Consider the following 13,816-nt stretch of genomic DNA (forward strand, 5'->3'; position numbering starts at 1 on the left):
CAGGGGAGAAGCCTTTTTCATGCTCAGAATGTTTAACCAAAAATGTTATCTTTGAAAAGGGGTTGTCCACTAATAGGACATATTTTTATCATACCTCATGTTTGGCCAGTGTCAGCAGTGCCTTTCCAGCGGTGTCAGCAATCGCTTTCCCAGGGTTCATGAGAGGTTGTTGCATCACACAAGCCCTGCACCTAGTCAGCATCAGCTTTACTGTCCCTGCCTTCGGATGTATGCTTTCTGGCTTCCTCTTATTATTTGATGTGTGCAAATGTGGGCATATTAATGCCAGCGCTGATTGGGCAGGCATGAGAGGGTTGAGTAAGGCCAGGTTCACATTAGCGTATGTGTGCAAAGCGTATCCCTGCGTACTGATCGGCATGCATCTTGCGTACATATATGTAACATTGTGTATGCAGGGACATGCGTTCGCATGCGAATGTGAAGTTTTTGTCACTAAGCTCCGCCCCTTCTGGGCTTGCTGACCTTTTCCATTCTGAAAAACTGGAAACCACTCAGATCACCACTGTGCACTTGATAAAATGTTTGGATACATTAGAGGGATTAGGTCTCTGGTCACTGATCTCTGAGTATTCAACCAGCGGCGGATACCGCGTTGATGTATACCTCCTGCCTACCACATACCGGTGAGTCATATAGCAGCCTCCATCTTTGCCCTTCTATTCCCATGGCTTTTTCCTAATATTCTGCCATTACTTAGGAGCGGACCTGCATCGCCACTCCTCTATGGAATTTTCTCCATGTAACTTTGTGCATTAGGTGAGCCTATTTAACTCCTTTGATAAAGATTACTCCTAGTATATTATACTTATAATGTATCCTTTATTTAGATTACCGCTGCTCTGGCTCTATTCTCTATCTTTGGCCAGGATCACATTGTCCCAGGGTGAGAATAATAATATTCTGTGTAGAGCTTTCTATTCCTTGGCCGCATTACAGCATTTCCTTTTCCTTTCCAACTTATAGCTATGTTATGGTATACTGTTCGATACCTTACTTCGGGATCATCCTAGCACCCCTTATCTCTCCGGGTATCCATAATAGGTGAGATTCCTATTCCTCTAAATTTCCACTGTGGTTCAGCTCCACTATTCTATAATGAGTATTTCATTCTTTCAGTTAATTATTCCACATACCCATTGTGGACGAGATCATATACACTCAAATCTCATTTGCTCGGTTAGTACACCTAGATCCTTTTTATTCTTGTAATTATCCATGGCACAACACTTCTCATATCCTTTTCACTATCTTAGGATATTGGCCTTCATTTCAAAGGCCCTACAAAAAAACCTCGTAATTGGACCATTTCCACATTCATCAGTGCCTTATATATACCATCACACCAGCAGTCGGGTATGTAAATATGTTACCTTTTTTCCCCACCTCTCTTTCCTTCCTTCCCATCCATCACATATCTAAACTATGAGATTTACCTTTTTTTGTTAATATTTTTTCGACATTGTAATTGTCATGTTCTGTTATACATTTATGCAGTTTACTGAAGAAGGTCTAAATGTTTGACCGAAACGTTTATTTTGCTGGACTGCTACTCAAGTAATAAAAATTGATTTTCCATATTATCACTATCCACCAAGTTGAGTGCCAAGCTATTTATTTATTATACTGATCTCTGAGAGGCTCACTGAGGCTGCCAGAGGTCTTGTGTTGTGCAGCCGATATAGGAGAGATCACAGATACTGCAGGTAACCATGTATATGACATATGTACTACTGCAAGTCATAAAGTCACCAATAACCATTGTTTCACACCTCACTTTCTTAACAAATTGCTTGGTATTTCTTGCATATTTACATGCTTCACATGTGCCTCCGCTGCTGGAAAAACCTTTAGTGGACAACCAGGACATTCTATGAGGATTATTATTATTTATTTATAATGCACCATTGATTTCATGGTGATGTACATGAGAAGGGGTTACATAAAAATTACAGATATTACTTACAGTAAGCAAACTAACAATTACAGACTGATACAGAGGGACGAGGACCCTGCCCTTGTGGGCTTACATTCTACAGGATGGTGGGGAAGGAGACAATAGGTTGAGGGTTGCAGGACCTCCGATGTTGGTGAGGCGGTAGCTCTGGTAGTGGTGAGGCAGCGGGGTCAGTGCAGGCTGTAGGCTTTCCTGAAGAGGTGGGTTTTCAGGTTCCGTCTGAAGGATCGGAATGTGGTTGATAGACGTGTTGAGGCAAAGAATTCCAGAGGATGGGGGATATTCGGGGGAAGTCTTGGAGGCAATTGGGTGAGGAGCCAATAAGTGTGGAGGAGAGAATGAGGTCTTGGGAGGACTGGAGATTACATGAGGGAAGATATCGGGAGATTAGTTCAGAGATATATTGGAGAGACAGGTTATGGATGGCTTTGTAGGGTAGTATTAGTAATTTGAACAAGATACCCTGAGGGAATGGGAGCCAGTGATGAGATTTGCAGAGGGGGGAAGCGGAGGAGTAGCAAGGAGAGAGATGAATTAGATGGGCAGCAGAGTTAAGGATAGACTAGAGTGGTGCAAGGGTGTTAGCAGGGAGACCACAGAAAAGGATGTTGCAGTAGTCAAGGCGGGAGATGATGAGGGCGTGCACAAGCATTTTAGTAGATTGGGGGTTGAGGAAAGGACGGATCCTGGAGATATTTTTGAGCTGGAGGCGACAAGAGGTGGAAAGAGCTTGGATGTGTGGTTTGAAGGACAGGGCAGAGTCAAAGGTTACTCCTAGGCAGCGGACTCCCAGTACGGGGAAAGCGTGATGTTGTTAATTGCGATAGAAAGGTCAGGTAAGGAAGATCTATGAGATGGAGGAAAGATGAGGAGTTCAGATTTGTCCACATTGAGTTTGAGGAAGCGATAGGAGAAGGAGGATATGGCTAATAGACACTCCGGGATTCTGGACAGCAGAGAAATGATGTCTGGGACGGAAAGGTAGATCTGAGTGTCATCAGCTTAAAGGTGGTACTTGAATCCATAGGACTTTATGAGTTGTCCCAGGCCAAGTGTATAGATTGAGAAAAGTAGGGGTCCTAGAACAGAGCCTTGGGGGACTCCAACAGAGAGAGGGTTGGATGAAGATGTGGTGTGGGAGTGGGAGACGCTGAGTGTGCGGTTGGAAATGTATGAGGAGATCCAGGATAGGGCGAGGTCTTTGTAGCCAAAGGAGGGGAGGATCTGTAGTAGGAGGCAGTGGTCAACTGTCGAAAGCAGAGGACAGGTCTAAAAGGAGGAGTATAGAATATTTTCCGTTCGCTTTGGCTGTAAGTAGATCGTTAAAAATTTTGGTCAGGGCTGTCTCAGTTGAGTGACGGGGCGGAAACCAGATTGTAGATTGTCAAAGAGCAAGTTAGATGAGAGGTGGGAGGAAAGTTCAGCGTGGATGTGCTACTCCAGGAGTTTGGAAGCTTTTGAAGTCAGACTATGCCTAATGCGACTGACGCCGAAGTGCCCGGCCAAGGGTATGTCATGAGAGATTCATAGTAACTCCTGCCTATACTTCTTGGGAACTACCAGCTGTCGTTTTATAGTGGGGCTCGTCCCTGTGTGGTGCTGCTCTGTGATCCGGTAGAGGAGTCCCTGCTTCCATACAATCTGTTCCCCTTCCAGTACCCCTCTCCCCTCCTGTGCCTTCCCACGATATCCCTCCAATGAACGATCCTCAACTCCCTCTTAAATTCATCTGGGGTGGCCCAAGAAATGTGTCTGGCTATGGGAATACGTGTAGGGCTGGGATGTCTTACCTGGGCCTCCTCTGAGTGTTGATCCCGCCTCCGCAGCTCGAGCTTGTCTCCGGGTGGTCATAGGATATGTCTCAGCCAGAGGGGCAACCGAGAAGGCAGACAACATGGGCCCCAAGTCATTTCCCAGCAAGACATCTGCAGGCAAATCCTCCATCAAGCCGACCTCAACAAGGCCATCCCCGACTCCCCAGTTCAGGTGAATCCTGGCAGTGGGCAGTCGATGTATAGCTCCCCCTGCTACATGGACTCTCCGCTCTGCCATCTCCATCTTGGCCAGCTCCACTTGGCTAGCTCTATCCTGGTCCGCTCGGCCATCTTTTCCTTCAGATCAGTACGCACATCAGCCATCACCTCTCGTATGATCTCTACTGCAGGGTTTGGGCCATAGAACGCCAGTCTGTTCTTTACCTCCCTCTGGAATTCAGTCTCCTCCACGTTCACATTGGGGGGCACTGCACTGTCGTCTTCCATGATGGATGCTATCAAATCCGCTTTTGTTTTGTTGCTGGCGATCAACCCTCGGGCTTCCACCAGATCTTTTAATGTAGTTCTCTTTAACTTCTGGTAGTTGTTTTCCATTCCTTTCCTCCTGTAGAAGGGGTATCATATCCCGCTGACTGCCACCAGTGTAACGGGGTCTACCAAGCTGGGGTACCTCTTTTAGTACCACCCCGTGTTTTAGGAGGTCCACTCTGCTTTGGCTGGAGTCTGAATGAAGGACGCTGGATGGAATTGCTTGGTTACATGGGCTCATATAAAAGATCACTGCTTCTCCACGTATTTCCAGTCTGACAACACTTTACTCACAGGACACAGAATATATCACACAGATACAGAGGGCAGGCCAATAGAAAAGCAGCTGGCCAGACATACATTGCAATAGCCACAGGTAGCCGGAGCCTGCCGATATTTACTGTGGGAATTACAAAGGTGGGGGGAGGACAAAAGGGGAATATCGTGTCCCCTCTGCCCAGGGGCGCAGCCTGTGGGCTGATGCATTAGGGACATGCATCTCACATGGAACCTATGATACATACATAATCTCACATGGAACCTATTATACATACATATAACTGCACAACATATTCTGAGCCCTGAGTGGTTCCGTAACACGTAACAGACCAGCACACTGCTCCCCTGAAATACTCTGTGCTGCTGTCACCCTGCTCCTTCCCCATATATCTCCCTCTGTGACCTCCCAAAGACCAGCTCACTGCTCTCCTAGAATATTCTGTGCTGCTGTCACCCTGCTCCTTCCACCATATATCTCCCTCTGTGACCCCCCATAGACCAGCACACTGCTCTCCTGAAATACTTGTAATGGAAAGGGGGCACCACGGATCGTGGGATACCACCAGGACCTGAGACATATGAGCATACACAAAGAGAAAAACAGACAAGGTCCTAAGAAAGGGGATCACCACAACGAGGATATGGCAAAAGATATATACACAGCTTTATTGAAATATATATACAAAAAAGGGTAACAAACACATAGACATATAAAAACACTTAAAAAGCATACAAATGCTATACACAACAGCCCCTAATACGGCCGTACCCCACATAGGACTCGATCTATATGCACATAATATAATAACATAGAACCAGAATGGTCATAGAGTGATATATATAGGCCAAGCTACCTAGGCACTCCCCTGGGTACTACAAATAGGAACAAAACACTGCTAGTGTGAATACACGATAACAAACTATAAAGCCCACATTGACATATAAATCCCTGCACTACAAGTGCTAAATAAAGGACACAAATACACAAACCTGCTTAAAGTATAAAAACGACAGGTGTGTACAAGACGGTACAAAATGTCAAGTAGCAAAGGCTATAAGCCAGCAGCATAGTACCTCAATAGCATGTCACCAACAGTATAGCATGCCACTGTACAGAAAAATAGCACCAAGATAGTATAGGCTGTAAAAATAGCATATTACCCAGGGCACATAATGCCCAAGCCTGTAACGCCTAGAAAAGGAGTCCTAATGTGGGCTACTAGGAGACCCAACGCGTATCGCCACCACACCGGGTGGCTTAGTCAGGGGTAATCTAAAGACCGAGTGCTTGCCCCTTATCAAATGAATAAATAGCATTACTGTGATCAGCTGTGTTGCTGCTGAATCGGCCGCATGGAGTAGTATGAGTCACACAATCTAGGAGAATCTCCCCTGTTTGCGCATGCTCCGGCGTCGGACGCTGATTGGTGTGTAAATAAGGTTGCCGGGGAGACGAAGAAAGCTTCCAGAGTCGAACCCTCCTAGTGAGAGGAAACCACTCCTGGCACCACGCTGCGATGCCATCCATAGCTGCAGTAAATACAGGCGCCGACTAGCACATACCGATCAGATGCTAGTGCCACATATGTACAGCCTGGAGCAATACTGAGATCGCTCTACACAGGCTCCTACGTCGCATAATGATAAATACCCAGACCGAGTAACACAGGCAGTCAGAACGCCATACAGTGAGCGCTTCAAAATAGAAGTGCCCACACAGTGTAAAATATGATGTATCCACTGCAGTAACTGTGCAGGAGTGCTATCAAATACCAGTCGGATGAATGAGCGCAGCCACCGCTACATAAATCCAACCGGTTAACCACTCATATCCTATATGTTCAGGAGCTGTGTAACGATCGCACTGCGCATGCTCCTGCGCCGCATAATAATGGGAGCCTGGATAGAATTACCAGGACTGTCAAGACACATTAGATGAGACATATTTGCTGTATGAGCTATAATACTGCCAATAAAGTATGTAAGCGCTGCGATGCCATCCATAGCTACAGCAAATACAGGCGCCGACTAGCACATACCGATCAGATGTTAGTGCCACATATGTACAGCTTGGAGCAATACTGAGATCGCTCTACACAGGCTTCTGCGTCGCATAATGATAAATACCCAAACCAAGTAACACAGGCAGTCAGAACGCCATACAGTGAGCGCTTCAAAATAGAAGTGCCCACACAGTGTAAAATATGATGTATCCACTGCAGTAACTGTGCAGGAATGCTATCAAATACCAGTCGGATGAATGAGCGCAGCCACCGCTACAAAGAACCAACCAGTTAACCACTCATGTCCTATATGTTAAGGAGCTGCGTAACAATCGCACTGCGCATGCTCCTGCGCCGCATAGTGATAGAAGCCTGGATAGAGTTACCAGGGCTGTCAAGACACATTAGATGAGCCATATTTGCTGTATGAGTTATAATACTGCCAATAAAGTATGTAAGCGGCAACATCGCTACATACATATGACAGATTTACCGACGTATGTTGCAACATACAAAGGAACTCATCTCGAGTGCCCATACCATAATGTCAATCAAAAACCTAACCGGATACTCTGTACATAACTGTAGAACATAGCTTACGCATAGAAGGTGGTAATGAATCCAATAAATTGCTAAACAAAAGAACGCCGCATGATATCAGCAGAAATACATGACCCCATAGGATAAAAAGTACGCTGACGCACATGAACTTGTAACAACGTTATAATAGATAGTACAAAGTGGAAAAGAAATTCACATAGGCTGTCGAACGCACAGTAGGAGTACCCCATATTGAAAAACAATTGCAGCAGGCCCCACATCTATACCTTGAAGGCCTTATTAGGTCTAGTGCCACAGAGGAGCCAGTCTGGATCACTAAGTATCCCGGCACAGAGATGAAACAATTGTGGTACACTAAGGGTAAGAGAACACGAAGACCCCCTCTAGATGTACAGCACCTCATAAAGAAGTAATGTAGTGCAGAGGCACCCGGTGATGCCTGTTGTTACGCCCACCAAAATGCACCCATGTATACAGGGACCAGAGATAATAAGTACCATAGTAAAGACTCGTATATAACCCTGCACCCACGGACACCATAGGTAATACAGAAAGACACACAGGTCGCTATAGTGAATAACCCAGGGGAGGCCAACTCAGTCAAGAGAAAGAAATGTCTCAGGTTTGTTTATAGAACCCTGTAAATAGAAGGTCCTCATTGAGACCGAAAGGAGTTAAACAATTAAGATCAAAGATCCATCTGGATTCGCGCCTCAAAAGTTCCAAGGTGACATTGCCCCCTCTAATGTTCGTTTGAACACCCTCCAATCCGAGTATCTTGGTATCCACCAGCTGAGAGTTATGTTCGTCCAGGTAGTGTGTGGCCACCGACGTAAGAGTCTTTCCTTTAGCCTTATCTGTTTTGGCCATGGAGATATTTGAGAAGTGTTGCTGTATGCGTTTCCTCAACTCCTGTGTAGTCTGTCCGACATACACCTTGCGACACGGGCATATCAAAGCGTACACCAAGTTCCGGGATTTGCAATTGAAGTAAGCCTTAGTGGAAATCTGTAAAGGCAAAGAGGGCAAAGTAATAAGCCTATCACCAACCATATAGGGACATACATTGCAATTCCCACAAGGGAATGTACCCGTAAGTCTGACCCCCCTATTCAGCCTCTTGGTTGGCCGCTGAAAATGGCTATGGCTCAAACAATCCCTCAAATTTTTAGCCCTCCTAGCTATTAGACTTGGTTGGGTAGCAATGTGTGGTTGCAGTCTGACTTCACTGCGTGAAATACCCCAATATTTGGAAAGAATATTTCTTACATCTGTCCACTGGTTGTTATAGGCCGTAATAACCCCCAATGGTTTAACAGATGTCTCGGCACGAGGCTGTAAGAGAGCCGACCTGTCGCTATCTCTCGCTGCAACAAAAGCTTGTGAGAGGGTTCGACTCTGGAAGCTTTCTTCATCTCCCCGGCAACCTTATTTACACACCAATCAGCGTCCGACGCCGGAGCATGCGCAAACGGGGGAGATTCTCCTTGATGGTGTGACTCATACTACTCCATGCGGCTGATTCAGCAGCAACACAGCTGATCACGGTAATGCTATTTATTCATTTGATATATAAGGGGCAAGCACTCGGTCTTTAGATTACCCCTGACGAAGCCACCCGGTGTGGTGGCGATACGCGTTGGGTCTCCTAGTAGCCCACATTAGGACTCCTTTTCTAGGCGTTACAGGCTTGGGCATTATGTGCCCTGGGTAATATGCTATTTTTACAGCCTATACTATCTTGGTGCTATTTTTCTGTACAGTGGCATGGTAGACTGTTGGTCACATGCTATTGAGGTACTATGCTGCTGGCTTATAGCCTTTGCTACTTGACATTTTGTACCGTCTTGTACACACCTGTCGTTTTTATACTTTAGGCAGGTTTGTGTATTTGTGTCCTTTATTTAGCACTTGTAGTGCAGGGATTTATATGTCAATGTGGGCTTTATAGTTTGTTATCGTGTATTCACACTAGCAGTGTTTTGTTCCTATTTGTAGTACCCAGGGGAGTGCCTAGGTAGCTTGGCCTATATATATCACTCTATGACCATTCTGGTTCTATGTTATTATATTATGTGCATATAGATCGAGTCCTATGTGGGGTACGGCCGTATTAGGGGCTGTTGTGTATAGCATTTGTATGCTTTTTAAGTGTTTTTATATGTCTATGTGTTTGTTACCCTTTTTTGTATATATATTTCAATAAAGCTGTGTATATATCTTTTGCCATATCCTCGTTGTGGTGATCCCCTTTCTTAGGACCTTGTCTGTTTTTCTCTTTGTGTATGCTCATATGTCTCAGGTCCTGGTGGTATCCCACGATCCGTGGTGCCCCCTTTCCATTACAAGCATACTGGTTGCTTATATGTGGTGTTTCTTTTGACCACATCTTCTGGGTGTTGGCACACGGTAGTTTATTATTATTTTTCATATCTCTATTGATAGTATATCGCATTACTATGGATTTGGCAGCACGAGAGGCTGCATGGAGTAGTCAGGCCAGTGGTATTTTTAATGATGACTGTGGTGATGACCCCGCCAGTAGGGGTGACAATGATGATTTTCACATTGTAACTAAAGAACTCACCAATTTGCACAAGGCACTCACCAAATCTTGGTGGAACGTTAAATCACTAGAAGGATACAAGAAAGCGGGACTTGTTCCCAGAGGCCTTAGGGTGCAGATTTTCCCGGCATGTGAAGTGGAATCTGGTTTTCAAAATATTTGGGAGTCTGGATTGTTGAAATGCTCTCCTATTCTAATTGATATGCTGTTTTAGCATGATCAGGGTGTGTTGAGAACATTGAGAGACAAAATTAAATCTTGTGAGGAGAAACTTTTCAAATTTGACAGAACTACACTGGTAGAACCCTTTCAGGCTCAACTCAAAAACACGGTAGATAGCTTCGAAAAGGAGGTTATAGCCAAGAAAAAGCAGAAATAGAGGAGAGATCAACTTGACTTTAAAAATGGTCGAGCTTATAGGTGGGTGCACAGAGGAAATAAAAGGCCTGGTGCACCAGAGGGCACGATAGCCACCAGTACCACTACTACGCCTGATATACAATCTAGCGATGATTTTTTATCCTCGGGTCCGAGCGATGTCGAAAGCGCCACAGGAGGGGCCGCAGGAAGAGATACGGCCCAAAGAAAACGAACCAAGAATTACAAGGCATGGTCGCCCAGGAACCAGCGAGAGACATGGCAATACAGGAAACGCCAATATTAGATATGGATTCACGGTGTCCACCAGCTGCTGGTAAGCTATAAATTATAAACTTGTCCAAATATAACCTATCTGCGGCTGAGGTTGCAGTACTGGAGAAGGGGCTATCTTTCTGTCCAACTAGTGGCCTGGACAAATTCATTTTTATCAAGGACGTTTACCTGTTTTGCAGACAGCTTACATTTAAGGTTCTGTTTCATCGCCCTGCAGCATTGGATGACCTCTCCACGTGTGATAGACAGATACTGCGGGATTTATTGGATCTACTGGACGAAGGGGAGGAAGGCCATACTAGACGTAAGTTCACCGGACGATTACCATCTCAGGCCACCCCTTCGTTTGCATTCTGCCCGGCTGTACAATGTTTCTTTGATGCTGTATGTAGGGAGGTACATCAATTGAAACTAGACCCTACTAGGGGCAGGAACATCAGTAAGGACGAACAGGCTATCATAGCACGGTTGGGGTCCAATAGGGACTTCGTTATTCGGGAGGCGGACAAGGGGGGCAACTTGGTCATTTGGCCAGTTGACCTCTATGTCCAGGAAGCTATGCGTCAATTACGCAACACAGACTGTTATCAAATTCTCCCCTCTGACCCTACAGGTGTTTTTCAGGCTAAATTGAACCAGCTGTTAGATAATGCGTTAGCACACAACATCATCAATAAACGTGAGAGTTTTTGACCACTCAACATCCTAGGACCCCGACCTTTTATATGCTCCCCAAGGTTCACAAGTCATTGGAGGTTCCACCGGGCAGGCCTATAGTGTCGGGGATAGGGGGATTACATGAGCGTCCCTGCACCTACATCGATTTTTTTTCAGCCCCTGGTCCTTCACTTGCAGTCGTATGTCAGGGACTCAACATCTCTGATTTCATTATTGCAGGACTTCGAGGTTCCTCCTAATACGTGGCTGGTGACCCTGGATGTGGAGTCCCTCTACACGTGTATAAGCCATGATTTGGGGACACAAGCTGTAGCGTATTTTTTGGATTTGAATTCATCGGGGATAGGAGACACGATTCGTTTTTGTTGGATCTTCTGCTGTTTGTCCTGGATAGGAACTTCTTCACCTTTGACCGTGTCTTTTATAGGCAAGTGAGGGGTACGGCTATGGGGGCTCGCTGTGCCCCAGCATATGCCAATCTCTTTTTGGGGTGGTGGGAGGCTACCAGGGTGTACTGTCTGGAGGGGTATGCCAAGTATGTTATCAAGTGGCTTCGATACATTGATGATGTTCTATTCCTCTGGACAGGCACCCTGGATGAGTGTCAGGAATTTGTCAAGACATTAAATGATAATCCATGGAACATCCGATTGACATCTCATTACTCCCAAGTGGATACCGAATTCCTGGACCTTAAACTGAGTGTGAGGGAGACAAAAATTAATACCACCTTGTATCGGAAGCCTACGGCTACTAATAGTCTCCTCCACTTCACTAGTTTCCACCCTCAACATTTGAAGAGAGGCATTCCGAGAGGACAGTTTTTCAGAGTAAAGAGGAACTGTAGCCAGCAAGACGATTTCGAAAGATGCTCTCGGGAACTCACTACACGCTTTCGTGAACGTGGATACCCACAAAAGGTAATCTCACGAGCTTTTGTTGCAGCGAGAGATAGCGACAGGTCGGCTCTCTTACAGCCTCATACCAAGACATCTGTTAAACCATTGGGGGTTATTACGGCCTATAACAACCAGTGGACAGATGTAAGAAATATTCTTTCCAAATATTTGGGTATTTTACGCAGTGAAGTCAGACTGCAACCACACATTGCTACCCAACCAAGTCTAATAGCTAGGAGGGCTAAAAATTTGAGGGATTGTTTGAGCCATAGCCATTTTCAGCGGGGAACCAAGAGGCTGAATAGGGGGGTCAGACTTACGGGTACATTCCCTTGTGTGAATTGCAATGTTTGTCCCTATATGGTTGGTGATAGGCTTATTACTTTGCCCTCTTTGCCTTTACAGATTTCCACTAAGGCTTACTTCAATTGCAAATCCCGGAACTTAGTGTACGCTTTGATATGTCCGTGTCGCAAGGTGTATGTCGGACAGACTACACAGGAGTTGAGGAAACGCATACAGCAACACTTCTCAAATATCTCCATGGCCAAAACAGATAAGGCTAAAGGAAAGACTCTTACGTCGGTGGCCACACACTACCTGGACGAACATAACTCTCAGCTGGTGGATACCAAGATACTCGGATTGGAGGGTGTTCAAACGAACATTAGAGGGGGCAATGTCACCTTGGAACTTTTGAGGCGCGAAACCAGATGGATCTTTGATCTTAATTGTTTTAACTCCTTTTGGTCTCAATGAGGACCTTCTATTTACAGGGTTCTATAAACAAACCTGAGACATTTCTTTCTCTTGACTGAGTTGGCCTCCCCTGGGTTATTCACTATAGCGACCTGTGTGTCTTTCCGTATTACCTATGGTGTCCGTGGGTGCAGGGTTATATACGAGTCTTTACTATGGTACTTATTATCTTTGGTCCCTGTATACATGGGTGCATTTTGGTGGGCGTAACAACAGGCATCACCGGGTGCCTCTGCACTACATTACTTCTTTATGAGGTGCTGTACATCTAGAGGGGGTCTTCGTGTTCTCTTACCCTTAGTGTACCACAATTGTTTCATTTCTGTGCCGGGATACTTAGGGATCCAGACTGGCTCCTCTGTGGCACTAGACCTAATAAGGCCTTCAAGGTATAGATGTGGGGCCTGCTGCAATTGTTTTTCAATATGGGGTACTCCTACTGTGCGTTCGACAGCCTATGTGAATTTCTTTTCCACTTTGTACTATCTATTATAACGTTGTTACAAGTTCATGTGCATCAGTGTACTTTTTATCCTATGGGGTCATGTATTTCTGCTGATATCATGCGGCGTTCTTTTGTTTAGCAATTTATTGGATTCATTACCACCTTCTATTCGTAAGCTATGTTCTACAGTTATGTACAGAGTATCCGGTTAGGTTTTTGATTGACATTATGGTATGGGCACTCGAGATGAGTTCCTTTGTATGTTGCAACATACGTCGGTAAATCTGTCATATGTATGTAGCGATGTTGGCGCTTACATACTTTATTGGCAGTATTATAACTCATACAGCAAATATGGCTCATCTAATGTGTCTTGACAGCCCTGGTAACTCTATCCAGGCTTCTATCACTATGCGGCGCAGGAGCATGCGCAGTGCGATTGTTACGCAGCTCCTTAACATATAGGACATGAGTGGTTAACTGGTTGGTTCTTTGTAGCGGTGGCTGCGCTCATTCATCCGACTGGTATTTGATAGCATTCCTGCACAGTTACTGCAGTGGATACATCATATTTTACACTGTGTGGGCACTTCTATTTTGAAGCGCTCACTGTATGGCGTTCTGACTGCCTGTGTTACTCGGTCTGGGTATTTATCATTATGCGACGTAGGAGCCTGTGTAGAGCGATCTCAGT

At 45.3% G+C, this 13,816-nt stretch overlaps 1 protein-coding gene across 2 annotated transcripts; it reads left to right on the forward strand.

Annotated features, from left to right (window-relative positions):
* The first annotated feature begins 9,388 nt into the window (after positions 1-9,388).
* On the forward strand, positions 9,389-12,877 carry LOC138663514 (uncharacterized). 2 transcript variants are annotated; one of them, XR_011318202.1, is made up of 6 exons: positions 9,389-10,381; positions 10,521-10,645; positions 11,239-11,446; positions 11,608-11,723; positions 11,798-11,939; positions 12,324-12,877. XR_011318202.1 is itself a non-coding variant. In XM_069749755.1 (5 exons), exons 1-5 carry the CDS (start codon positions 10,297-10,299, stop codon positions 12,675-12,677), a joined length of 1,104 nt encoding a protein of 367 aa, XP_069605856.1. In that variant the 5' UTR covers positions 9,389-10,296; the 3' UTR covers positions 12,678-12,877. The 2 variants fall into 2 exon arrangements, 1 of the variants encoding a protein (XP_069605856.1); XM_069749755.1 differs by having other exon boundaries at positions 11,608-11,939.
* Positions 12,878-13,816: the final 939 nt, after the last annotated feature.

This window comes from Ranitomeya imitator, chromosome 2 (genome assembly GCF_032444005.1).
Source record: "Ranitomeya imitator isolate aRanImi1 chromosome 2, aRanImi1.pri, whole genome shotgun sequence".
Classification (NCBI taxonomy): domain Eukaryota; kingdom Metazoa; phylum Chordata; class Amphibia; order Anura; family Dendrobatidae; genus Ranitomeya; species Ranitomeya imitator.